Source organism: Otolemur garnettii, unplaced genomic scaffold, assembly GCF_000181295.1.
Source record: "Otolemur garnettii isolate 467f Iridium unplaced genomic scaffold, OtoGar3 scaffold00079, whole genome shotgun sequence".
In the NCBI taxonomy this organism is placed as follows: domain Eukaryota; kingdom Metazoa; phylum Chordata; class Mammalia; order Primates; family Galagidae; genus Otolemur; species Otolemur garnettii.
In genome coordinates, this window is record NW_003852474.1 from 6,214,699 (window position 1) to 6,240,308 (window position 25,610).

General features: G+C 45.4%; 1 protein-coding gene across 1 annotated transcript in view; it reads left to right on the forward strand.

Moving 5' to 3' along the window:
* The first annotated feature begins 2,911 nt into the window (after positions 1-2,911).
* Positions 2,912-25,610, forward strand: part of CREG2 (cellular repressor of E1A stimulated genes 2) — a 37,784-nt gene continuing 15,085 nt past the window's right edge. Inside the window, exons 1-3 of the mRNA XM_023515785.1 lie at positions 2,912-3,355; positions 5,551-5,720; positions 13,297-13,304. Coding sequence (XP_023371553.1) covers positions 2,912-3,355; positions 5,551-5,720; positions 13,297-13,304 — 622 coding nt within the window. The remainder of the gene's footprint in view (positions 3,356-5,550; positions 5,721-13,296; positions 13,305-25,610) is intronic.

A 25,610-nucleotide genomic window follows, 5' to 3' on the forward strand; every position in this document is an offset into this window, starting at 1 on the left:
AACAAAAACCATTAATAGGCATTTCACAAAAGAAGATTTCAAATTGGCCAGTAAATATAGGAAAAGTGATCAGCCACCTTAGTCTCAAGTAAATGCAAATTAAGGTAGCACTGAGATACCGTTGTTCATCCACCAGATTTGGGGGCGTAGAGGAGACAAAAACTAACAGTGATCCTTGTTGATGAGACTGTGGAGCAGCAGTCAGTCTCACACTCTGATACGTCGTAGCCGTATGAATAGGCATACTCACTTTGGAAATCAATTTGACATTGTATGATAAAATTAAACATACCCACATCTCTACTGCCTAAGATGCCTCTGAAAAATATATATCTCTAAATCTCTCCAGAAAGATACACTATCTCCAGCTTGACAAGGCTATTCAAACAGGACTCTGTAGGAATGCAGGAAGTCCACGGAGGATTATCTCCCACAAGTTGAGTGTGAGAGGATTGTTAGATATTCAGGGGCAAGTAGCCCAGAAGCAAATAATAATGTCTATCATTCACTAAGCATTTACCATGTCCCGGCACATGTTAAGTGACAGGGCTTGGAGGATAATTATTGTACACCCGCTTACATTCCCTTTGAATTTGGATCTAATTGGGAAGGAAAAGACAAGCATCAAAAAGTTTGTAATAGAGATAAAGTTAATTAGGGATTTCTACCAAGTAGGACTCCTATTAGGTTGTGCAACTGAACCCATCCCTTAGTCACAGGCAGGGCAGAGCGTCCACATACTGCCTGAAGAGGCAATTTAGCTCAGTCAGGGCAGAAGAGATGGGTGGGCAGACCATGTAGAAAGGAATAGCTTTGTAGGAGCTAGATGAGCCCGTTAAGTTTCTCCTCCTAAACTCATTCATCAGCCCCAAACCTGCAATGTTCCTCCAAATCTTCCCTTCCCGAGGTTGGAATGGACGTTCCGTCTCCCCTGTGAAAACAGAAAACATGGATGGTCCACATTCCCCCATCTCCAAGTGCATCCTATCCAGGGAGGGAGAGGTGACTATCCCCACTTTGCATACAGGGACTCAGAGGAGTCAAATGACAGCTAGCTGGTGACAGAGCAGGATTTAGACTCATTGGAATCCACAGCCCATATTTGAATGACTTACTATACTGCCTCATCATCTTGGGGGTGGGAGGGAGAGAGAGTGTGAAAGCACTAAGCTGGAGATTTAGGTTGCTGCAAGCCAGCCACATAAAATGATGGTAGAAGCCAAGAGAGAGGATGAGATCACTCAGGATGAGTGTGGAAGACAAGAAGACAAGGCCAAAGACAGAAACGCCCTTAGAATACCAGAGTTTAGGAGCAGAGAAGTGGACAGGGGTTGTCAAAAAACATTGAGAAAGCACACCCAGAGAAGTAAGAAAAGATTAGAAGGAATACTTTGGGAGGCTAAAATGGGAGGATCACGTAAGACCAGCCTGGGCAATATAGCAAGACCCCATCTGTATGAAAGTTAAAAAAAGAAATTAGCCAGGTGTAGTGACATGTACCTGCAGTCCCAGCTATTCAGAGGCTGAGGCAGGAGGATCACTTGAGCCCAGGAGGCTGAGGCTACAATGAACTGTAATGACGCCACTGTACTCTAGCCAGGGCAACAGAGACCCTGTCCAAAAACCAAAAAACAAACAACTCCCCCCTCAAGAAAACTAAACAAAGAAACTAAACTAAACACCAAAGCAAAGACCCTAAGGAGACTCAAGAGGATCACTGTTGAAGGCTACAGGGAGCTCTAGTAAGATTAAAACTAGAAAGAGGTCATCCTGGAAAGGGCAGTAGGGTAAGGTTGAGAACCCAGCTTGGAGTGCACTGTGATGATGAAGGAGGCTTAAGAAAACTGGCTTTGAACAGAAAGGGAGAGGAGGTGGATGCAGGAGCAGTGGGACAGACACTCTGGGTATCAGAGAATGTAAGCTTTGCCAAAATACTTTAAAAATAAAAACCAAGTGCTATTTCCAGTTATTTTTATCCAGACGAAATTTGAAAGAGAACCATTAGATTTTAGGTACCAAATCTAGAGTAGAAAGTGTTTCTTAGTGGGGGAAGATTGTGGATACCATAAACTGAAGCAAGAAAGTATAATTGGTGATAACAGCCCTAAGTTGCCTCTAGTTAGCAAAATCTAGTCAGATCTTCATACCGTGGGTTCCCAACCGACTGCGAATTGAAAATATTTAAAGGGCGGGGGCGGGGGAAGATCGTTGTGTCTGTACTGAACATGTACAGACTTTCTCTTGTCATTATTCCCTAAACAAACACTATAACAGCAATTTACATAATATTTACATTGTTTTAGGCACTATAAGTAATTTTAGTTACTATTCACCATTTACATCAGCTACTTTAGCATCCGTGGATTTTGCTATCCCCGGAAGGCCTGGATCCCATCCTCTGGGGAGGAACAATGCCAGCTTTATAAGCTTCTTCAAATGTTAATTATTTAGCATCTGCCCTCCATCTATCACCCCTATAAGACGAATATTATCTTTGTGTTCTAAAGAATAGGCACAGAGAGGGTAAGCAGCATGGCAGGGTTACACAGCTGTTGAACAGAGGAGTGTATGGGGGGGATTTGAACGACCACCCTCTGGTTGCAGAACCTGAGCAATCCTGCCGGAAATGAAGCCATCTCCGGACCTGGCACGCGACAAGGACTCTGCACATCGGGACTGCAGTACGTGCAGCGTCTGTGTGCAATCCGGTCTTCCAGAAGCCTGGACTTCTCAACTTGGCAGTGCTGCTGGAAGGGCATCCCGGGACTGGCGCTGAGGACGCCACCCCCGAGTCCTGCGGTGCTCGGAAGGGGCTCTGGCTCTGCGCCTCCGCCGCACGGGGGCGCTGCCGCCTTTGCCCGGCGCTGGCGCGCTGCTGGCGGTCCCCGCGGCAGGGCGTGCCACTTGCAAGATGTCCGTGAGCCGTGGCCAGCGGCCGACGCGGCCGGGGACCCGCCTCTCCTGGTTGCTGTGCTGCAGCGCCCTGCTGTCTCCGGCCGCCGGATATGTGATCGTGAGCTCCGTGTCCTGGGCTGTCACCAACGAGGTGGACGAGGAGCTGGACAGCGCTTCCACCGAGGAGGCGCTGCCCGCGCTGTTGGAGGACTCGGGCAGCATCTGGCAGCAGAGCTTCCCGGCCTCGGCTCACAAGGAGGACGCGCACCTGCGGCCCCGGGCGGGCGCCCCCCGCGCCAAGCAGCCCCATGCGCCGCCGGGGATGTTCTCCTACCGTCGGGAGAGCCGCCAGGCGGCCGGCGCCGCGTCCCCCGGCCCGAGGCTGCGCGCGAGCACCGCCCGCTCCCTGGCCCACGCCAGCGCCTGGGGCTGTCTGGCCACCGTGTCCGCCCACGAGAAGGTAAGCCACCTGGGCCGGGGGCGGGTTGCGGATGCGTGCCTCGGGGGTGGCCTGGCCATCAGGCGGCGCACCCAAGGCACGGGGAAATGCTTGGGACTGCTCAAGCACGGATCTAGGTCTCACAGTCGTGCCCAGTGGTCTGGATTGGCCGGACCACGCTGTAAATAATGGGACTGAATTGTGCTCGGTGAGCTCGGCAAAGTCGGGGGCGGGAGAGGGACATTGAAAACCAGGCTTCCTCCCAGGTAGGCTTGGGTACCGAATGCCTGTCCTGAGATAGCCAAAGAGAAGTACACATAACCAGAGCCCGGCTAGGGACCTGCACAAAGGCTGCCAGAGCCGCCTTTGGAATGACAGCGTGGGCGCGCCGTCTGGGCTAGCTGCACTCATCAATAGACCCGGTCACCTACTGACACGGAACCGAAAGGGCGATGCGGACAAAGACAGCACCAGGGCTTTGACGGAAGTCTACATTTAAGAAAATGGAACTCAAGATTTTTTCTGGAAAGGAAAAAAGATTTTTTTTTTCTGGAGTGTGTCAATGCGGGAATGAGCTATCAGCTGCACTTTTAATCGTTGCATTCACGAATCCTTTTCTCACCTGTTAGACCGGACTCCACCTGGAATGACGCGGATGCGTAGTGAGGCTGTAGCTTCTGTAAAAGCTGCACCTCCAGAAAACTTTTAGGGCTGTTAAGATAGATAAGATTGATAGGCAGTTAATTTAAACTCTTATTTACTTCCTGCAAAAAACAAATAATATTTTATAGAATTTATAGGACATTGGCCAGGGAGCTGGTTCTTACCCCAGCTCTGGGTCTCACTCGTTAGAAACTGGGCATGTTACTGGCTTCTCCACTTTGCTTTCCTCATCTATAAAATCGGGTGGTTGACTCCGCAGTTTTGAAGATATTTTTTTTCTTTGCCTAAAAATTATCTAAATGGCAACTGTATTCCAATTTTAGCAAAAATCTTAACCTCTTAAGTGCCAGCTTCAGATCCAGTTGGATAATGATTTCTCACCTGTATCACGCATTCCTGAGACAGGTCTTAAGAAGGCATGAAGTTTATGTATGAAGCTAATCTTGGTTAAAAACACGAATTTTTTTCAAGCAGTTAAAAGTGCCAGTGTATGTAAGATATTTTGGCTTTCAACATCCTTTTTTTGGCTTTGTTAGGCGTCCTCCTTTCTAATACATACTGACATTTAATCTAAACTCAATAAATTCAGAAAACATGCTACAGCTGCCGTGTACGCAAAGCGTGCCTCTGGGCAGCTCATGAAAAACTGAAAAATGGAATCCGCAAATAAAGTTATATTACCATTTTAGAGGACTCCTGAAAATTAAATTTTCTTAAAAGACTGAAGCCCTACATTTTATAATTATGTACACCATTGTCATACAACCTTTCAAAGACAAAGCCCCCTGGATTTGGAATGAAGTGACAGTGAGGTGCACCTGGGTGAGGGATAAGTCTCATGGAAGACTGGGACGCCTGACAAGCAGGGTTTGGTCACAGAAAAGTCCTACCCACCCTGCTGGATGATCCTGAACAATATTGGTATATCATGTTTCTTTGTCTTCCTTTATGCAAAAAGTAACAAATCCACGTCCCATAACTTGCTGAGTTATACATCTAATGAAATGTTATTGATTACAATACAAAATGCAACTAATGAATGAGAAAGTGTTGTCGCTGTAAAAGAAACAATAGTAGAATGTTCCTGGCGTCCAAAAACCAGGCAAGATGTTCCAGTTAAGACTTAAATTTTCCCTAAAGTTACCAAAACTTCAGGGAAATTAGTGAAGGCAGTGGGGCCCTAGGGACAGCTTCTGGGAAAGGCTTAGCACCATCTCCACCCCCATAAATTTCACTGCCCCTTTGAAAATAACATTAAATGCAATAAAGTGAAGGTATTTGCTATGGACAGGCAGCTTCAAGAGAATCCTTTAACCATCTCTTCCAAACAGAATTTCACTGCTGAGAATCTCCTATAAATTCTAGGACCATCACTGGGTGAATTGAGATTGGGGACCACTTTGCCTTAATTTACCACCTGTCAAAACTGCTGTGATGCCACAGTCCTTTAATAATCCCCAGTGCTATAGTTCCTGGGCAGAGACATAAACTAAGCTCCCAGCTCAAGTCAACCCAAACTCTGCATTAAAAAGGCCTTTTTTGGTGTTTGCTAGATCCAAGGACTGCCCTTTGGGAACTGCCTGCCCATCAGTGACGGCCCCCTCAACAACAGCACTGGGATTCCTTTCTTCTACATGACAGCCAAGGACCCTGTGGTGGCCGATCTGATGAAGAACCCAATGGCCTCACTGATGCTGCCAGAATCAGAAGGAGAGTTCTGCAGGTAGGCAGGGGTTTGGCCTCACCTGCACAGGTCCTGGAAGTTTTTGATAGAGAATTGGGAGGGAGGGAGGTGGTTTCCTCTCTGGGTCACATAGCTTCAAACAGGACCTGAGAGGCAAATCAGTGTGTTTGCCCTCGAAATCAGATAAATTGGAATTCCACCACTCACCAAGCAGTGTGATTTGAAACAAGTGACTTAACCTTTGTGAGCCTCAGTTTCCTTATCTGTACAATGGGAATATTAGTTTCTACCACAAACGGTTATTGTGAGTGTTGGGAATAGGTGCAAAGTGCCTTGTACAATACCGGGGTGGGCCTACATCAGCAGCTCTTGTGTTATGAAAAAGGGCAGAGGTGGGGGTGGGAGTGAGCGTTGGTGAAGGAAAGGCCAGGAGTTTGTCTCCCCAGCACATGCGGCACTGAGCCTATTTATTGTTTTGTCAATTTATTTTTATCCCCACCCACCCCCAACATATGTGCAGCAAACAGCCAGCATTCTCTAATACACTTTTTCAAAAACTCTCTAAATGAAAAGCCTTTTAAAGACACTGAAGCACAAATGGAACACTAATCCAGACGTTATTGTCTGGATTCAAATTGTAAAGCTTGAAATCATATCCTGCCAGGAAGATGTCCGCACTGAGCTGGTGTGGGGGCTGCCTGTGGGAGACCCACCCACCCCGAGGAGCAGCAAATGTACAGGGTGGCCAGGGGTGGGTCCCTTAGCCTCTGGGGCCTCAGTTCCTCCACCTATAAATGTAGTGATGCTTTAGAAATTCAGCGGCTGCATCACACCTCTGAAGTTCTATTATCCTTTAAAAACAGAATAACCAAACAATGTATTAGTTCTTACAGAGGCTAATCAAAGCAAAGATACGATGTAAAACCAGCCTGGATAAGCCTCTGCCAGTTTAAAATAACTCCAGTTATTTTAAATCAGCCGTGAGAGACTCAAGCTGGGGGGCACTTCAGTTGACCCTCTTCTCCCTTGGGTTATGGCAAGAAGCCAGGAAAAGAAATATTCTTTTTCATGGAACGTCCTCCCCGTTCTTGGTCAGCCAAGCCTGCTGTTACTGGAAGTAATTCCCAGGGTACCTTTCCAGACCTCCCAGGTAGTCCTAATTCAGGAGGCCTCCAAACAGTGACGCTGGAGCATGTGGACCCCAGAACCCAGAGTGCACGTGCTCTGGGGACAGGCAACAGAACGCAGAGCCACAAACAAGGCTGCCGCAGCACCCCAGCTACAGAAGGATCTGTCTACAGGCAGTGCCCAGGAAGATGTCAGCGGGAACTGGAGCTGGGAGCAGTGAGAAACGAAGTGTAGGGGCCTCTCAGGGCACGGGTGCAAGGTGACTTCCGTAAGCCCCCCAGGAAAACTGGGCTAAATGTGGAGGACAGGGGAGATGGGAGATGTTGGTTATAGGTGCAAACTTTCAGTAACAGGATGAACAAGTTCTGGGCACAGCATGAGTGGTGATGGATATGTTAATTAAATTGATTGCGATAATCATTACACAATGTGTATGTATACAAAGTCATACTGCTGTACACCTTGAAAATCTTCCATCTTTGACAATTAAATATTTTAACGCTTAAATTCAATCTGAAAAATAGAAGGGGAGATGGCTTTTATCACTTACATCCAGACCGGAACCTTCAAACATGTCTTGTCTAGTAGTTGCTATTTAAAGTCTGTTTTATTCAATGATTCCATTTACTCCTGAGGACTCTGGTGTCCTCACTTAATTAATGAGCTTAAATAAAGGTGGGGATCAATTTCCTAGCTCAGGCTAAGCAAATACAGAGTAAGTTTCCGATGTAAGAGGTTCCCTGGAAGTTAGCGTCCTTCTTTTCATCTTCTTCTTCCTCCACACCCATAAGCACGGACAGATGCCTCTCAATTAAGCGAATTTATGCTCCGACCACAGACCTAGTTGTATGAAAATTCAATAAATGTTGACTGACAAAGAAAGGCCAAGAAATGTATCTTTCATTGCAACATCTTCCCTTATGGAGCATGCAGGTGACACCGTGGATTCAAGATTGCATCTTCTTAGTGAGTCAGGGCAGCAAGCCCTTGGGACTAAGGAACACTTTTTGGTTGAATGATATTCTGCTTGATCATATTGGATCAATTTTCATTTTGAAGATCAGGATATAAATGAAACCCAAAAGGCTTATCAGATGCCTTTCCTGAAATGAAAAAAGTTCAGTCAATACTTTGGAAAAATGTTGGTTCCTAGGTAGACTGATTTGACTACAAAGAAAGACCAATCTGACTCTGGGAGGACAAGGCTGGTGGATTTCCTGACTCACAGGTTGGAGACCAGCCTGAGCAAGAGTGAGACCTCGTCTCTAAAAATAGACAGGTATTATGGTGGGCACCTGTAGTCTCAGCTACTCGGAGGCTGAGGCAAGAGAATTGCTTAAGCCCAAGAGTTTGAGGTTGCTTTGAGCTATGATGCCACAGCACTCTACAGAGGACAACAAAGTGAGACTCTATCTCAAAAAAAAAAGACAGACAGGTCTGGAAGCACCTCTTCCTCTTCCTCAAAAGGCTTTTAGTGAAAGATTGTCCTAGCTGTTGTCACATCGAAACCCCTTTGAGTCCCTCAGGTTGAAGGCATCCCTGCCTAACAATGAAAGCAGCTCTTATTCAGAGCTCTTTGGCTGACAGAGCCTGGTGGTTTAGCACCAGAGCAGATGCTAAGATTATAGTTTATAAAGGAATCTAGTTTCCCAGGGGGAGGTGCCAAACCATGAAGGGATTAAAGCCCAGTGGGTGTATAGAACGGAAGCCTATCAGCAACGACAATCTCTCAGCATGACATGCTTGTATGGGTCAGCACTGAATAACACACAGAAAGATACTGCTCACATTAGAGTGATTCAGACAACTGGCTCGGACATAGATGTAATTCCTGCACTGTCCTGGTAGGCGCCCCTGCATGTCCCTGCATAATATAAGCCTATTAACAGCAGCAGGCTCTCCCTCAATGAAATAAGGTAACCGAGGGAGAGTGTTGGTGAGTGGGTTGGTTTGCCTGTGCATCATAAATTAGCATGCACTGAGTCTAATCATTCCTTCTATGTGAAAAGGAAAAAGAGATTCTGGAAATGCAAATGTCCTGTAGCCACTCCTCCCCCAGCCTGCTTCCTTTTAACTACTCCTGTGGGAAGAAAATGTTGAATGATAGATGAAAACTTCAGCCCAGCCTAATTGCAAATGCAGGCTCTGGGATTTATTTCCCTAGAACTGTGTTTGGAAGACATTCAATCACTTTCTGGGGGAGCTCGATCAAGTAAACGCACAGAATAACAGTGTGCTGGCAGCAGCTTGTTTGCTAATAGCCAAGGTGTCTGGAGTCTGTGTCCACCTGAGACGTGATGTGCATCTCAAAGCACAGGGTCCAGCCCTAATCGGATACAGAGCCGGAATCCAATTTCTCTTCACTGAATCTTGTTCATTCCCCTTGAAGGCGACATATAAATCTTCTAAATGAATTGCTGTCTGTTCAGATTCATGTTACCTCTTCTCCACCTTTGCCCGCATGTTCCTGTATTCCTGGACCTAACAGGAATCGCTTTTTAAAAACCTATCAAAGAAAGAGTCAAAGAACTCTGCAAAGAGAAAGCGTGATGAACAGGTGTTTAAATATTCTCTTCTTTCTTCCACTTGTTTCTGAGTTCGTGTCTCACAGCAACCTGTAGCCACTTCTCTCTGCCTAATTTTATTTCAGCCCCCTGGGGTGTCATCCACACGGTCCTGTCCGTGTCGTGTATCCACTGATGAGTCAGTCCAGTTCTTCTATCATTACACTACCCTTTTCCTCCATTGTCTGGTGACCTCTCCCCATCCAGTTTACAGATGTTTCACTTACCTGTTTGACAAGGGCTCATCTTAGGCAGAAATGAGATGAAGAAGGGATGAGGATGTGACACCCATAAATATACAGCCTCAGAAAAACTGTTTAGAGCTATTAAGACAAATGAAAGGGATTTACTGCAGGGCCCCAGCCCCTGGCAATCTTTTGTTGTTGTTGTTAAACAGGCCCAGGCCGGGTTTGAACTCGCCACCCCTGGTTAGGCCAGCGCTCTAACCACTGACCTCCAGGCGCCTCACCCCTGGCAATCGTTAACAAAGACTTTCTGTCTCTATGGTTTTGTCAATTATGGATATTTCATATAAGTGGTATTACATACTATGTGGCTTTCTGCAACTGACTTCTTTCACTTAGCATAATGTTTTCAAGGTTCATCATTCTGTAGGAGGCATTGATGATTCCTTCCTTTTTATGGCTGAAAAATATTTCATGGTTTGAATATACCACATTTTAACTGTTTATTTATATTTACCCATTCATCACCATTAATGAATGTTTGTTTCTGTGTTTTGCCTATCATGAATAATAATGCTGTTATGAGTGTTCATGCACAAGTTTTTCTGATAGATACTTTGATTTGTCGTGTGTGTGTGTGTGTGTGTGTGTGTGTGTATATATATACCTGGGAATGGAAATGCTGGGTCATATGGTGACTCTGTCTTTCACTTTTGGAGGAGCTGCCTGACTGTTTTTCTGAGTGCCTGCACCATTTCATGTTCTCATTACCAAGGGATGAAGGTTCTGATTTCTCTACGTCCTCCCCAACACTTGTTATTGTTGTCTTTTTGAGTGTAGCTGTCCTAGTGGATGTGAAGTGATACCTCATGGTGGTTTTATCTATTTTAAATTTGGTTGTTTATCTTTTTATTGTTGAGGTATAAGAGTTCTTTACATATTCTAAGTATCACCAGTTTCAGATATATGATTTGTAAATATTTTCCTTATATATTTTATCATATTTTCTCTCGTCTTGGAAGAAGCAGAATAACTGCTAAGAATTGGCATTCCCATTGTATATTTTCTCGGTCAATGTCTTTTTGTTTCTATAGGCTGAGTTTCCTCATCAGATAAGCACATAATTAAAGTAACATTCCTGAGATAATAAATACCTGTACATGTACCTAAATTATCTAGTGTGTAGAAATGGTGAGAAAATGTCTAAATAAGACAAAAGGGCTCGGCGCCTATAGCTCAACCGGCTAAGGCGCCAGCCACGTACACCTAAGGTAGCAGGTTCAAATCCCCAGCCCGGACCCGCCAAAACAACAATGACGGCTGCAACCAAAAAAAAAAAAATAGCCGGGTGTTGTGGCGGGCGCCTGTGGTCCCAGCTACTTGGGAGGCAGAGGCAGGAGACTTGCTTGAGCCCAGGAGTTGGAGGTTGCTGTGAGCTGTAATGCCACGGCACTCTACCCAGGGGGACAGCTTGAGGCTCTGTCTCAAAAAAAAAAAAAAAAAAAAAGACAAAAGATTTTCATGAACTGAATTATAAAGGAATTTGGGAGGGCAAGCTCTTACTCCAAAAATGTAAATCCCAGGCAGGCCCTAAATGCAATTAAAAATAAATTAATCATACTGTGTACAAAGCAACATATTAAATATTAAGATGGAAACAAGACATTTTCCCTTCAAATGATATTTATTAAGTACTTACTATATGCCAGGCATGCATAGATGAGACTTAAAGACACAGGCCGGTTGTGGTGGCTCGCACCTATAATCCTAGCACTCTGGGAGTCCGAGGCGGGTAGATTGCCTGAGCTCAGGAGTTAGAGACCAGCCTGAGCTAGAGTGAGCCCTCCTGTCTCTAAAAATAGCTGAGCATTGTGGCGGACACCTGTAGTCCCAGCTACTGGGGAGGCTGAGACAAAAGGATCATTTGAGCCCAAGAGTTGGAGGTTGCTTTGAGCTATGACACCACAGCACTCTACCAAGGACAACAAAGTGAGACATTGCCTCAAAAAAAAAAAAGACTTACAGACACAGGTTCTTGCCTGCTTCCCATCTGACACTAGTCATTTGACTCAAGATAGCAAGATCTAACACATGACTGCATGTAAAATGCCCTCCCCACAACAGGGAAGATGAGTAGGATTCCACAGGCTGCGATTTCCAACACCTTGGTGTCTTTTCCTCCCCTCTGTGTATCTGTCCATCTATCTGCCCATCATCCCCTGCTCATCCAACTCAACCTGGCCTGTCCAAAAATAAGACATTAAACTCCTTGATGCTGCTTTCTTTACCTCTTTCTTCTCATCAGGCTACATTTAAAGTTCCAGTGAAGGCTGATGTCTTTGCTGAGATTTCATTCTCCTTCTGACTTTCTTTCACTGGTGAGAATACCTGTGACTCAGCCTCCTGGGACCACACTGTCCAAAGACCCTTTCTGAAAATCCCACCCCTACCCCACAACTCCCTGGTCTGTGGGACAGCCTTGCTGTTGTGGGCTTGCCCCCCTGCTTCCTCTCTGCTCTTTTATCCTCAGGTCTCTGCAGTGAGAGCAGCCCAGCTGCTGGCAAAAGCGACCCTCAGAGCAGCAAAGCCTTCCCTGCAAAATAGGCTGAGACTCCAGCATGCTTAGAAGTATTTATGGCATGGAAGGGCCCTGGCAATCCGCTCCTGCCTTCCTCTTACAAATTTAAAATTGCAAGGCAGAAAAATGGATAGAACAGAACTTAGTCCCTATAACCACCCCCTGCCCCTGCTGCCCAGTCTCTATAAAAGGTGATCATCCTGGCTCAGCCTCCTGTTTCCTAGGGCTTCTGCAGACTCTAGCTACTTTCCTGCTTATAAAGAATCCCACATTCAAATGGCAGGCAGTTTTCCTTTTTTAATTCATTGTTTGCAGTACTTGTCTAAGCAAGGTAAACAGTAAGCTCTTGGAAAGGACACCTGAATATGCAATGCAGGAACAGTGACCTTTGACCACGCAGGTGTTACATATTAGACGAGTGGGAGAACCCCTCCATCCATTGCAATGTAGAATAAGGAAAAAGGCAGAGCACACGCTAAGGGGTCCTTTTATGTACATAGGCCTCTACAGGAGTCATCCGGGCTGAGGCAAGGGACGCCAGGGGTGTATCTAAGAAGCACAGGTAGCCAGGGCGGAGCAGCAAGAGACCTGCCTGCCCAGGACAAGTCCTAGCAGTGTCGGTGGAAGAGCAGAGGGGGCTTGGAAGGAATCTCAGAAGTGGTTTTGTGGTGGGGTCTAATCAGAGGTCTGTACGGCAACAAGACCCTCGGGTAGGCGGGAGCTGCAGGGCACCCCATCCCAGACCCCCAGGACCAGGTGATGAACCAGTAGGGCCCCGGAGTGACCTTGAAGCTCTGCATCCCCAACCTGGCTGCTGGCTCTGGGTCTGGGGGCTCCACTGGGATGGATTCCAGAACTACCTGGTGGGCCACCGTATCACTAAACCAAATCTGAGACCAGGAGAGCCTCCTGATTTGCTTATAAAGGCCAGTGTCTGGGCTCTGGCGGACTCTGAAGATAAGGGGCTTGGAAGCTGCATTTCCAAGAAGTAGCCAGGAAACTCTGGTACACCCTTAAATATGACCATTTACTACCTCAGAGAAGAGACATTCTGTGTGAGGTTCTTCAGTTTGAATCCTAAGCCCTCCAATTAATATCTGCTTGGCTTTGAGCAGTTCATTTAATTTGTCTGATTCTCAGTTTCCTTTACCCTAAAACAGAAATAACAGTACCCATGAGTTTGCTGTGAGAATGAAATGTTTCATCGTGTGTGAAGTTTTAGCACGTGCTCAGGACTAATGAACGGTAGCTATGGTCAATAACAGCTGCTTCCCCTGTGCAGGACCGGGGTGGCAGAGACAGGGAAAGGAAACGAGAACCCGCAGTGCCCTAAAACACTGCGCACCTCGTGTGTGTAGTGGGAAGTACAGCCCAGGACACACACCACACCACTGAGTCAAACAGTGTTCCAAACAACTGGCGTGAACAACTCATGCAATCTTTACAGGAGTCCCATCAGAGTGGTGCTACTGTCAGCCCCTTTGTACGTAGGAGAAAACTATGAGGCACAGACAGTGTGAGGAACTTGCACAAGGACCCACAGACCAAAATCTATTGGGGCTGGGATTCAGTCCCAGATGACTTGGCTACCACCCCCATCTCCGCTGCCTCTCTGGATCAGCGGCATACTGGAAGCAGTGAGACTCTCCACCCATGTTTCAGAAAGAACTGATTCAGAAGCTGTAGAATATACAGAAACACAGAAGCATTTTTTAAGTTGATTTAAGCTGTTTGAATACATTATAATTTGCATCACATGTTTTGCATTGCAAAAGAGGCAAGACATGGTACTTGCTTTAAATACACCCATAAGGACCCGCCTACGCAGCTTCTTCCAGTAAAGCCTTTACTTGGACAAGTAGTCGCTGAGAATCAACTGTATAACGTGAACCATTCTAAACAATGTCAGGGGTAAAGATCAAAAGATAGTATCTGACTTTGATAGGAGGGACAAGATGTAAGAGGCACAGGAAAATATGTAGGATTCAAGCTGCAACTGTGGTCCCCAAGCCCCAGCTTGTGGTACCTGTCCTTGGCCTGCTGGGAACCTGGGTGCACAGCAGGAAGTGAATGGTGCCCGCAGGTGAGTGAAGCTTCACCTGTATTTACAGCAACTCCCCACCACCTGCATCACCGCCTGACCTCTGCCTCCCGTCAGATCAGTAGCAGCATTCAATGATCAGATTCTCACAGGAGCATGAACCCCACTGTAAACTTCGCAATGGGGGGATCTAGGTTGTGTGCTTCTTATGAGACTCTAATGGCTGGTGATCTGAGGGAGAGAAATAATGTTCTTGAATCACCCAGAAACCATCCCTCCCACCCCCAGTCCACGGAAAAATTGGAAAAATTGTCTTCCATGAAACCAGTCCCTGGTACCAAAGGTTGGAGACCACTGCCTTGCATATCAGCCTGGTATGATTGGTGCAGAGAAAGCAGCTCTGGTGAACCAGTAATGTCTTCTCAGTTTACACCTTTCCCTGCTATATCCAGTCCACCCCTGTATAGCAGTGACCTCCAAAATTACAGTCCTGGCTGAGACCTCTCATGTGAGCTCTAGACCCCAAGTCCAATGGCTCCTGGACACCTCAAACTCAGCGCCTGCTCCCCAGGGGGCTCCCCACACACCTGGCTGTTCAGAGCAGACCCACAGGTGCCCTTCTCCCATCATGCTTACCCCCAGTCAGCAAGGCTCACTTGCCCTACCTCCCAAGCCTCTCCCTGCCTGCTGCTCCCCTCCACTCCCCAGCCCAAGCCCCTGCTGTTGCACACGGTACTCTGTGTGCTCCTACTGTCTCCCTGGATCAACCCATCCTCCATCCAGGAGCCAGAGGGATACTTTCAGAACGCAGTAGAAGGACCTTCTCGTCCTTCTGTCCTGCTTAAAAGTCTTCAATGCCTTCCATTGCTCTTGGGGTGAAACTTTAAAATCTTAACATGTCCTGCAAGGTCTGAATGGCCCATCCTACACAGTTCCTATTCTATGACATCACTGTCCCCCCATGTCATTGTCCTGGTCCCTGTGTCCTTTCTGCCTTATCCTGTGCTGCACTAACAAAATACTCTAAACTGGGTGGCTTGTAAACAACAGAAACTTATTGCTCACAGTTCTAGAAGCTGGGGAGTCTGAGATCAGGGCAGAGTCAATGTCCAATGAAGGCTTCCTGCTGTCTGGTTCGTAGGTGGCGGGGGAAGGGCGAGGAGCTCTTTGCTAGTCCCTTTCATGGAAGTGGGCAGCACTTTTGTCTAGAGAGCATTTCCTACCCTCAGTTTATCTAATTCTCACTCATTTTCTGGGATCCAGCCTTTATTGACCCTCAGAACACAGGTGAAATTCCATGTCATAAGCACAAGTGAAGAAACCACTCATTGTTTAGCAGGCTGTCTGGTGTCTGCCTCCCCTGCTACAGGATTTCTTCCCTGAGGGCCAGGACCATGCCTTTCTGGTTTTGTCTCTCCCTCAGTAATGAGCCCAGGGCCTTGACCATGGTGTGTGGCTAAATTCTGATTAGTTGAATATACAGAATATTTGAGGGGTCATTGAGGGATGGTGTATCTGTTTCCTATTGCTGCTGTAACAAATTGCCAAAAACTCGGTGCTTTAGACCAGCACAAACATATTCTTGTATAGTTCTGAAAGTCAAAAAGTCCGACATGAGAGGCTTACAAGGTTAAAACCAAGGCATTGGCAGGGATGCTCCCTTGTGGAGGCTTGGAAGAGGAGTCTCCTGGCTTTTTCAGCTCCTGGAGGCCGCCTACATTCCCTGGTGGATGGCACTTGCTTCCATCACACTCGCTTGCTTTTTGTGAACCATCTCCTACTTACTGCTCTCTGCAGTCTTCTGCCTCTCCCATAAGAACCCTCTGATTTCTTTTGGCCCCCTAGATAGTGCTGGCCAATCTTCCCTTCTAAAAGTCCTTAACTTAATCACATCTGCAGAGTCCCTTTTGCCATCATAGGAGGTACTAGTCACACATTCTGAAGATTAGGATGTGGACACCTTTGGTGGGGAGGGCATCATTCAACTGACCACAGATGGATGAAACTGCAAGTGTGCAGAGAAACATGGTCATTTATTCTAACATATGCTACTACTCTCTTTGGTATGGGGGAGGGGGGTGTCATGAGTGCACTTATTTATAATATGAAGGTTTTAAAACATAGAAATTAAAATGGTTCAAACATGTGATATTCAATAAATGAAGGTAAATGTTAATATAGTAGAACCTCTGTAAGTTGACCCCTCAGGGACTATAGCAAACTGGTCAACATATGGAGGTGGTCACCATAAGGAGCTAGACCTCCTGTACTGATATGTATATGTGGCGCATATCTGGTCTATGAAAATTAGGTCAACTTAAGGAGATGGTCAATGGAAGGAGGTTCTACTATATATTCTCAATGTATCCCAATAATAGGGAAATGCAAAAACTCAAGAGAAAAGGGTCATAAATTGACCCATCTTGCTAGACAGTGACTCACACCCCAGTGCGGACTGGTTTTAGCTCACTTGCTCCTCTCCTGCCCAGAAAGTAAATCTGGGTCCCCCTTTTTCCTGTCCTGTCCTATTGTATGTGACTAGCCAATGTCTATCAGATTACAAGATTTGACACTGGGTAAGAGAAAATTCTAGCCCAAGATGAGTAAGGAACTATCATGGAACACTATTTGCATTAAATACATAGTCGTCCCTCAATATCTGTTGGGGAGGGCCGGGCACTCCTAGTGCTAGTGAAATCCTAGCACTCTGGGAAGCTGAGGTGGATTGCTTATGCTCAGAAGTTCCAGACCAGCCTGAGCAAGAACTAGACCCTGTCTTTAAGAATAGCTGGGTGTTGTGGTGGGCATCTGTAGTTCCATCTACTAGGGAGGCACTTGAACCCAAGAGTTTGAGGTTGCTGTGAGGTATGATGCCACAGCACTCTATTGAGGTCAACAAAGTGAGATTCTGTCTCATAAAAAACGTGAGGATTGAAAAAATATCTGTAGGGTAGCCAGGCATTGTGGCAGGTGCCTGCAGTCCCAGCTACTCAGGAGGCTGAGGCAGGAAAATCACCTAAGCCCAAGAGCTGGAGGTTACTGTGAGCTGTGATGCCATGGCACTCTACCGAGGGTAACAAAATAAGACTCTGTGTCAAAAAGAAAAAATATCTGTAAGGAACTTTTTCCAGAACTCCCCACCCACTCCCAGGATACAGTATCTCCGACTGTGCTGGTGGCACAGGCAGAGTGCAGCTGCTTTCCAAACCCCAGACGCTCAAGTCCCTGAGCATCTTAAATGGCATAGTACTTGCATATATCCTCCACACACCCTTCTACACTTTAAATCAATCAGTTCTGGATTACTTAAAATATCTAATGCAGTCAAATGCTGTAAATAGTTGTTATACAATATTTTTTATTTGTGTTATTTTCCTAATATTTTCGATCTGGGGTTGTTTGTATCAGAACCTACCAATGCAGAGGGTCGATTGACTATATGTCCAAGACTTCTGAACCAAATTTTATCCCAAGAAACTTGGGGAATTCATGGCTAAGAGCATTGAACTGAGGAGTAGAAAAGATATCAAAAGCTTGAAATGGGCAAGTGTTCAAAGTCGCAAAACTCAGAGGCTGGGAGGGTCTGTGGAGAACACAAAAAACTCACATAGTGATTCTGGAAGGGACTGTTGAAAAGATGGCTTGTGTGCCCTAAGAATAGGAAGCAGCCACCTACAGGCAGTATTGGTTGGGCAAGAGGTCATAGCAAAAGATTGACCCTTCCTTTGATAGTGTTCCTGTGACAAGGGTGGATTGCCTTAAGGGATTTGAAGAAAGCTTCGTGGTCACATTCTTATGAACAAGATGGAATATTATGAACTAGGGGACAGTAACGTGGGTAGATTTATATCTGTTTATTTCTCTTATACCTAATTTCACAAAGCATGTGAAACAGTGGATGGATGAACACTTGGCTGAATGACTCAAAGGGGCTTATTAACTGGGGGAGCGGGGGGGGGAGCGGTATTAATTTCAACTCTAAGTACAACGTTTCTGGTTCTTTGATCATTTATGATCCCCTGGAAAGTAATGAGAACCTGGGGGCCAGGTTCTAGGGTTGATTGGGAGGGAGCTTGAGACGGAGACATGGAAAAGCAAAATTTGGGAGAAATAAAAAAATTGTCAAGAGAAGTCGAAGCCATCACTCGGAAAATGGTGCCAAAAAGGAGATTGTAATGGGGAGAAAATTAACTAGGAGAGGATGAGCATTATACTGGTTTGCCATTTTAAAAAGTCAAAAATAAATTAAAAACAAAATAAAATAAACTAGACATGTTTTTTAACGACGTCCCTAAAAGGCTGGCATGGAGGGTGGTGGACATGACATGCCTCCTCCACTTTAAACACCTCCTGCTAGAGACCAAGGGTGGTTCTGGATCCTGTGGTTTAACAGGGACAGTGACAAACCAGGATGTCTCAAAACAGCCAACCTGGAAAAGAACAGTCTCGGGAACAGCCTAGTGCTTTCTGCAATGTCTGAGAGGCTAGCACAGAAAAGAGAATCGTATTAGTTCTGGGGTTATCCTGGAGGATGGAAGTACCCTGAGACGTCACCATCCTCCTTCCTGCTGCCACCCCCATTCTCACCTTCAGCCTCGCCTGGATGGTACATCTACACTCCAGCTTCTCCAGCCAAGTTCTCACCACCCACACCCCAAAGTTGCTAGCAGATGCCCCACATTCAGATCTCCCATTCCAAGCGTCCTGCCCTGTAGTCTTCTTGCTTGAGTAACCCCTCTGCCACTTGCTTGGTGCCGCCAATCCTATCCCCCCATCATGATCCATCACCCACCAGTACCTCCTGGCTCCCCTTTCTCTTTGCCCAGGTTAGACTCCATGGACTATCTTTATGATCACCCCCTGAAGTCCCTGCACCTCCTCTACCCCCTCCCCTCTCCTCTCTGGAGTTCCTACCTGGCCACACCCAGCCCCCATCAAACCTTGTTTCTGCCTCCTCTGTTCCTGCACCCAGAAGACTCTTGATTGACAGGGCAAACCACATGGCTGAGCTGATGCTGCCCCTTTCAGTTCATCAACAAAATCCTTCCCAGCATTCTCAACACTACCACCAAATCCCGCCTCATCGCCCCAGAAAGGTTGCTTTCCCGCCCTCAGTTTTACACCTTCGCCCTTTTTGTGAGACCAAACATAATCATTCCCCTCGGCTCTCTCTCAGTCGCAGATGACACCCAGACTTCTCTGACAACATACACAGGCACACAAGGCAACTCACTCTTCTCCTTCCCCCAAGCTTGCAAATTTCTCTCTGTCTCCACTACTGGGTCTTAAACAGGTGATTGGTGGCATGTCTCAGTGGGTTCTCGGCATTTGAGGTGGGACAATTCATTATGTAAGACTGTCCCCTGCATTATAGGATATTTAGAATTCCTGGCTCTGCCCCCATTGAGAGGGCATTGAGCAAGTAGATCCCCTCAATCCAATTGTTGTGATAACCTAGGATGATTTACGGATTTCCAATCGCCTTTTGTGGGGAAGAAATCTCTCCCCATTGAGAACCATTGTTATGATGGTGGTGATTTCACCAGGCCATCCACTCGTTCAAGGATTGCACACAATTTTTCTTTTTTTGGTATTTTAAATAAAGTAAAGTTGAACAAATACTTTAAAGTTATTTGTTTTGTATATTATGCAGTTTTATTGTTTGTTTGTTTTTGGCTGGGGCCAGGTTTGAACCCACCAACTCTGGTATATGGGGCCGGCATGCTACTCCTTTGAGCCACAGGTGCCACCCTGTTTTGTGTCTTATTTATGTTGGTGTACCTTCCCAAATCCTCAAAGAATATAATGTATTCTTTTCTCTAAGACTCTTCTTAGTTTTAAAATTATTTTTTAAAGATGAGGTCTTACTATGTTGCTCAGGCTACTCCTGGGCTCAAGCCATCCTCCCATATGAGCCTTCCAAGTAGCTGGGTTAACATTTTTCTTTACCACTGAACATAAACACATAAAAATAAAACAGACTTTTAAATATACTAATCATCAAGATATAAAGTGTTTGGGAAGGTTGCATATATTTTTAGAAAAATGAGTCCCTTGTGGAGCTCTTACAAAATTGTAGCTCCTAAAAATGAGAGCATAAAAGAAATTATTGTAGCAAAAGGAAGATTACTTATCTCAAAGGAGATTAAGTATTTAGAAGACAACCTTTTCATTTAACTAGAAACTATTTGAGCCCAAAATCACTGTCTTACTGTGTGCTTTATGACAATCCATGTCATCTAATCCACTTTTTTGCTTTCAAGGTGCTCTGGTGATCATTCTACCTATTTAGAAGCATTTTGGAACCCTAATACAATGGGGTCCATGGCTGTGGATCACTCCTTAGGAACAGACCATTTTAGGCTGGGCATGGTGGCTCAGGCCTGTAATCCTAGCACTCTGGGAGGCCAAGGCAGGAGGATCTGCTGAGCTCAAGAGTTCAAGACCAGTCTGAGCAAGAGCAAGACTCTGTTTCTACTAAAAGTAAAAAAATTAGCCAGGCATTGCAGTGGGCACCTATAGTCCCAGGCTGAGGTAGGAGGATCACTTGAGCCAAGAGTTTGAGTTTGCCGTGAGCTAAGCTGATGCCTTAGCACTCTAAGCAACAGAGTCCCCCCAAAAGAAAAGAAAGAACAAAAGAATAGACCCTTTTAATATTTTGGTCCTTTGACTCCTGGATTAAATCTTTACATATTATATTAGCATTTAGCACAGGAAAAATAAAAGCAAAAACGTTAAGAGTTCCTGTCTGGGTGTGCAAACATTTCGCCCACCAGAGACAACTTGCAAAGCAATGGGTGGGTGCCAGAGCCTTCACAGTGTAATGAAAACAGCTGAGGGCAAGAGGGCAGATGTCACAGTTCAGAACAGCTTCTGCCACCCTCCACTGGGGTCTTCAAGAATGAAGAACATCCCTGGGCTCCCCAGGCAGCCACTGTGAATGAGTGGATTGAGTGCTCTGGTCCTACCCTTGACACCCCAGTCCTCCAGAGTTACAAGCTGCCCATCCTGGCAGGGGACAGGAGGCCAACACAAGGTTGAGGGAAAAGGGGAGAAACGCCCCAAAGAAGGCCCATTGACCTGAAGGGGAAATGGATGAGCACAGCCCAAGTGCTTCAGTCCCTAACATCACCCACGCCACCCACCTATTTGTGTACCCACGTACACAAATATAATCATTAAGCTCACTCCAATGGGGGAGGTAGAGCGCACACTGGAACATCTTCCGGATTTCCAAACAATGCTTTTGATTGAGGTAGAGAAGGCCCTTCCTGCTGTCCCTTCCCCTCTCCTTGGTCACCATGGGATATCTTATCTGGACACTACTTTCTTCCACCACACAGGGATACTGGATATAACAGGATTTTATGAGGAAGGGGAAGGGTACAGCTAGGTTATCTAATAAAGTACAGGGTGCCTAGTAAAATGTAAATTTCAATAAACAAACACTTTCTAGTATCAGTGCATTCCAAATATTGGATGGGATATGCTTATACTTTTTAAAAAAGAAATTATTTGTCTAAAATTCAGATTTAACTGGGCATCCTGTATTTTTATTTACTACCTCTGGCAACTCTAAGTACAGCATAGGACAGGAACCATGTCACATGTTAGCCCTGCTTCATTCAGGTTTTTATTAGAGACTTGAAACTGTCAGCCAGATGAGATTTTTCCACCTTCTCCTCTCCTGTGTTGTCTGCTTCATATTAATGGTGGTTCTCCTTCTAATCTGCTGTGGCTGCCAGCACTCCCAGGTACACATGCTCCTGTATTTACATCCGTCAAAAGTCAGCATCTTGGGCCCAGCTACTTGGGAGGCTGAGGCAAGAGAATCACTTGAGCCCAAAAGTTGGAGGTTGCTGTGACGCCATGGCACTCTACCAAGGGCAACAAAGTGAAACTTTGTCTCCAAAAAAAAGTGAGCATCTTTCCAGATAGACTTTAAAGAAAAGTTATGCGGTTTCTATGCCAGATGTCCTTAGCAAGTAGCTCTTTGAGCTTTCATGACCACACTTGCTTTCTGCCAATCCCTGAAAGCATTACTATAGCCAAAGGATGGGATAGACAGGTTAGTCTCCAGGTGCTCAGGAACTGGGGACGGGACAGGTTCCTAAAGCTCTGTGTGAGAGAGAGAAATGGGTGTCTAAACAGTCATTGAGATCTGTTCCCAAGAGAAGGGGCAGAGCCTCCTACAGCCCCTGTTTGCCAAAATAGTTTTTCATAAGCTGACAGTGACTGATCAGGGTCCCAGGGAGTACGGTATCCTCTTCCTAGTTGGGTCGCACTTGCTGACCATGACAGGGGCAGCAGCTGCCAGTAACCACAGCTGTGCTGCCCTGGTGTGACAGAGGAGGGGGTTGCAACCCAACTTCCTTAGACTGTGTGTTAGTTTCCTATTGCTGCTGTAACTAATCACTATAATTTAGTAGCTTACAATAACACAGATTTATCATTTTATGGATCTGGAGAGCAGAAGTCCAAAACAGGTCTCAGCAGACTAAAACCAAGGATGGCAGGACTCTCTTCCTTTCTGGAATCTCAAGTGCAGAGGCCATTTTCCTGCCTTATCCGCGTCTGGAGGTGCCTGCATCCCGTTGCTCATGCTCCCTTCCCTACTCAAAGCCAGCAACGGCCAGAAGGGTCTTTCTCACAGCACATTGTTTCAACACTCTCTTTTGCCTCCGTCTTCCACTGTCCAGGGTCCTTGTGATTGCCTGTGGTGCAGCCAGATACTGCAGGATAATCTCCCTATCCAAGCCAGCTGATTAGCAATCTTAATTCTCCTTTGCCATGTAAGATACTATATTTACATGTTCCAGAAATTAGGATGTGGACATCTTTGGAGGGCCGTTATCCTCCCTACCCCACATGGGAAGGAAGTGACACCGAGGTTAGCTGGGTTTCCCATTGTACAAATGGAAAATTTTCTATTTACTTTTACAAATATACGTACCCATAATCTCCTTTCTATTCTATGTAATCACCCACGTGGAGAAGCAAGAATACTCCCTGTGTAAATGTACTGTTTTATTCCATAATGACTGACTTCTGAGTGCTAATTCTATTGATTTCATCACAGGACATTGTTATGAAGAAATTAGCTTTAATGGTGAGCAAATAAATGGAGCACAAATGATGGCAATCTTGTCCAGACACAAATTCTAATATTAAAAACTAGTAGTGTAACTGTAGTTCCTGCTTACTAGTCTCACTTATTTTCTCCTATGCATCTCGGTTATTTTTACAAAGTTTAATATAGATGCAGCTTTTATTTTTGAGACAGAGTCTCAAATGTCACCCTTGGTAGAGTGCTGTGGCATCACAGCTCATAGCAACTTCAAACTCTTGGGCTTAAGCCTCTTGCCTCAGCCTCCCAAGTAACTGGGACTACAGGTACCCACCACAACACCCAACTGTGTTTTTTGTTGTAGTTGTCATTGTTGTTTAGCAGGCCCGGGCTGGGTTCAAACCTGCCAGCCCCGGCGTATGTGGCCAGCGCCCTAACCACTGAGCTACAGACACTGAGCCATAGATTCAGCTTTTATAGTTATTATGCAGATTACATCCCATCACTGTGTCATCTCAACCCACGAGAAAAATTTACAGCTAGCTCAGCAGCCGTATTTTTGTGATGTCTGTAACACTTTCAAATGGTCCACAGTGTTCTCACATGAGGCAATTTACCTGAAAATGAGAGTATGCCCTCTCTTCCCTTTCTTATTACAGCTTGACAGGGTACATAATAAAGAAAAACGAGGCAAGGATTATAAAAACAAGTTCACTAAGTAGAGCAAAACATGTGCTTTACTTGGCAGACGTACCTTCGTCCGGATGTTCATGTAACGGATGAGAATGAGTTTTAGCAAATCGCGCCTCAAGATAGCTATATTCTATGATCTAGTCCATCTGTGAAAAGAAAAGTTTTCAGAATCATCTTGAGGGGAGATCCTTAAAGACCACACTCAGGCCCGGTGATTTACTAGAAGAACTCACAGGACTCAAAAGCTCACAGTTGATCACAATGACAGGATACAAATGAAAAGCATCAAAGGCAAAAGTTATATGATATACAGTCCAGGAGAAACCAGGCATACGCTTCCAGGTGTCTCCTCCTAGTGCAGTTGCATGAAGATGTACTTAATTCTCCCGGTAACAATATGTGACAACATGTGCAAAATATTGCTGAGCATGAAGGCTCACCTATGCCTCAGTGTCCCAGGTTTTACTGTCATTAAGTTACTGGAGCGGCTGTGTGACTAATCTTAGCCAGTGAGTCTTCAAACCTCCAAAGGACAAACTGATACAGCATGGCCCAAGTCCTCGGGCGTACAAAAACACTCCGGCCAGGGAGGAGGCAGGCAGACTTTGTTTTACTGTACTTCACTTTTATTGCACTTCACAGATACTGTGCTCTTTACAAACGGAAGGTTTGTGGCAACTCAGCATCAAGCAACTCCATCAGCACCACTTTTCCAAAAGCAGGTGTTCACTTTGTAACTCTGTGTCACATTTTGGTAATTCTCATGATATTTTGAAATTTTTCATTATTATTTCATCTGTTACGGTGATCTGCGATCAGTGATCTTTGTTGATACTATCTTAATTGTTTAGGGGCTCCTTGAACTGTGCCCATATAAGACAGCAAACTTAATCGATAAATATTGTGTATATGCTCACTGCTCCATCAACCAGCCATTCCCCGGTTTCTCTCCCTGTCCTTGGGTCTCCCTATTCCCTGAGACACAACAGTATTAAAATTAGGTCAGTTAATAATCCTACAATGTTACGAGGGTACAAGTGAACCTTTCTAGGAGTGGAATGTGAACGTTTTGGCACAATAACTAGGTAAATGATATGAAGGCTATGTTAGCCAGTTTGATGAAATGTTGCGAAATGTATGTGAAAACACCACACTATACCCCAGAAGTGCATTAATGTACATAGTTACCATTCAATAAAAAAGAAAAAAGAAAAAAATAATAATCCTACAATGGCCTCTAGGTGTTCAAATGAAAAGAAGAGTTACATGTCTCACTTTAAATCAAAAGTTAGAAATGATTAAGCTTAGCAAGAAAGGCACCGCAAAATTGGGATAAGTTGAAAGCTAGGTCTCTTGTGCTGGTTAGCCAAGTTGCAAGTGCAAAGGAAAAGTTCTTGAAGGAAAGTAAAAGTGCTATTCCAATGAACAAACAAATGATAAGAAAGCAAAACAAGGCTGGGTGCAGTGGCTCACACCTGTAATCCCAGCACTTTGAGAGGCCAAGGTGGGCATACTGTTTGAGGCCAGAGGTTCAAGAAAGCCTGGGCAAGAGTAAGAGCCTGTCTCTACAAAAAAAATCAATAAATAAGAAAAATTAGCCAGGCATGATGGTGCACTTGGGAGCCTGAAGCAGGAAGATTGCTTAAGTTTAGGAGTTTGAGGTTGTAGTGAGC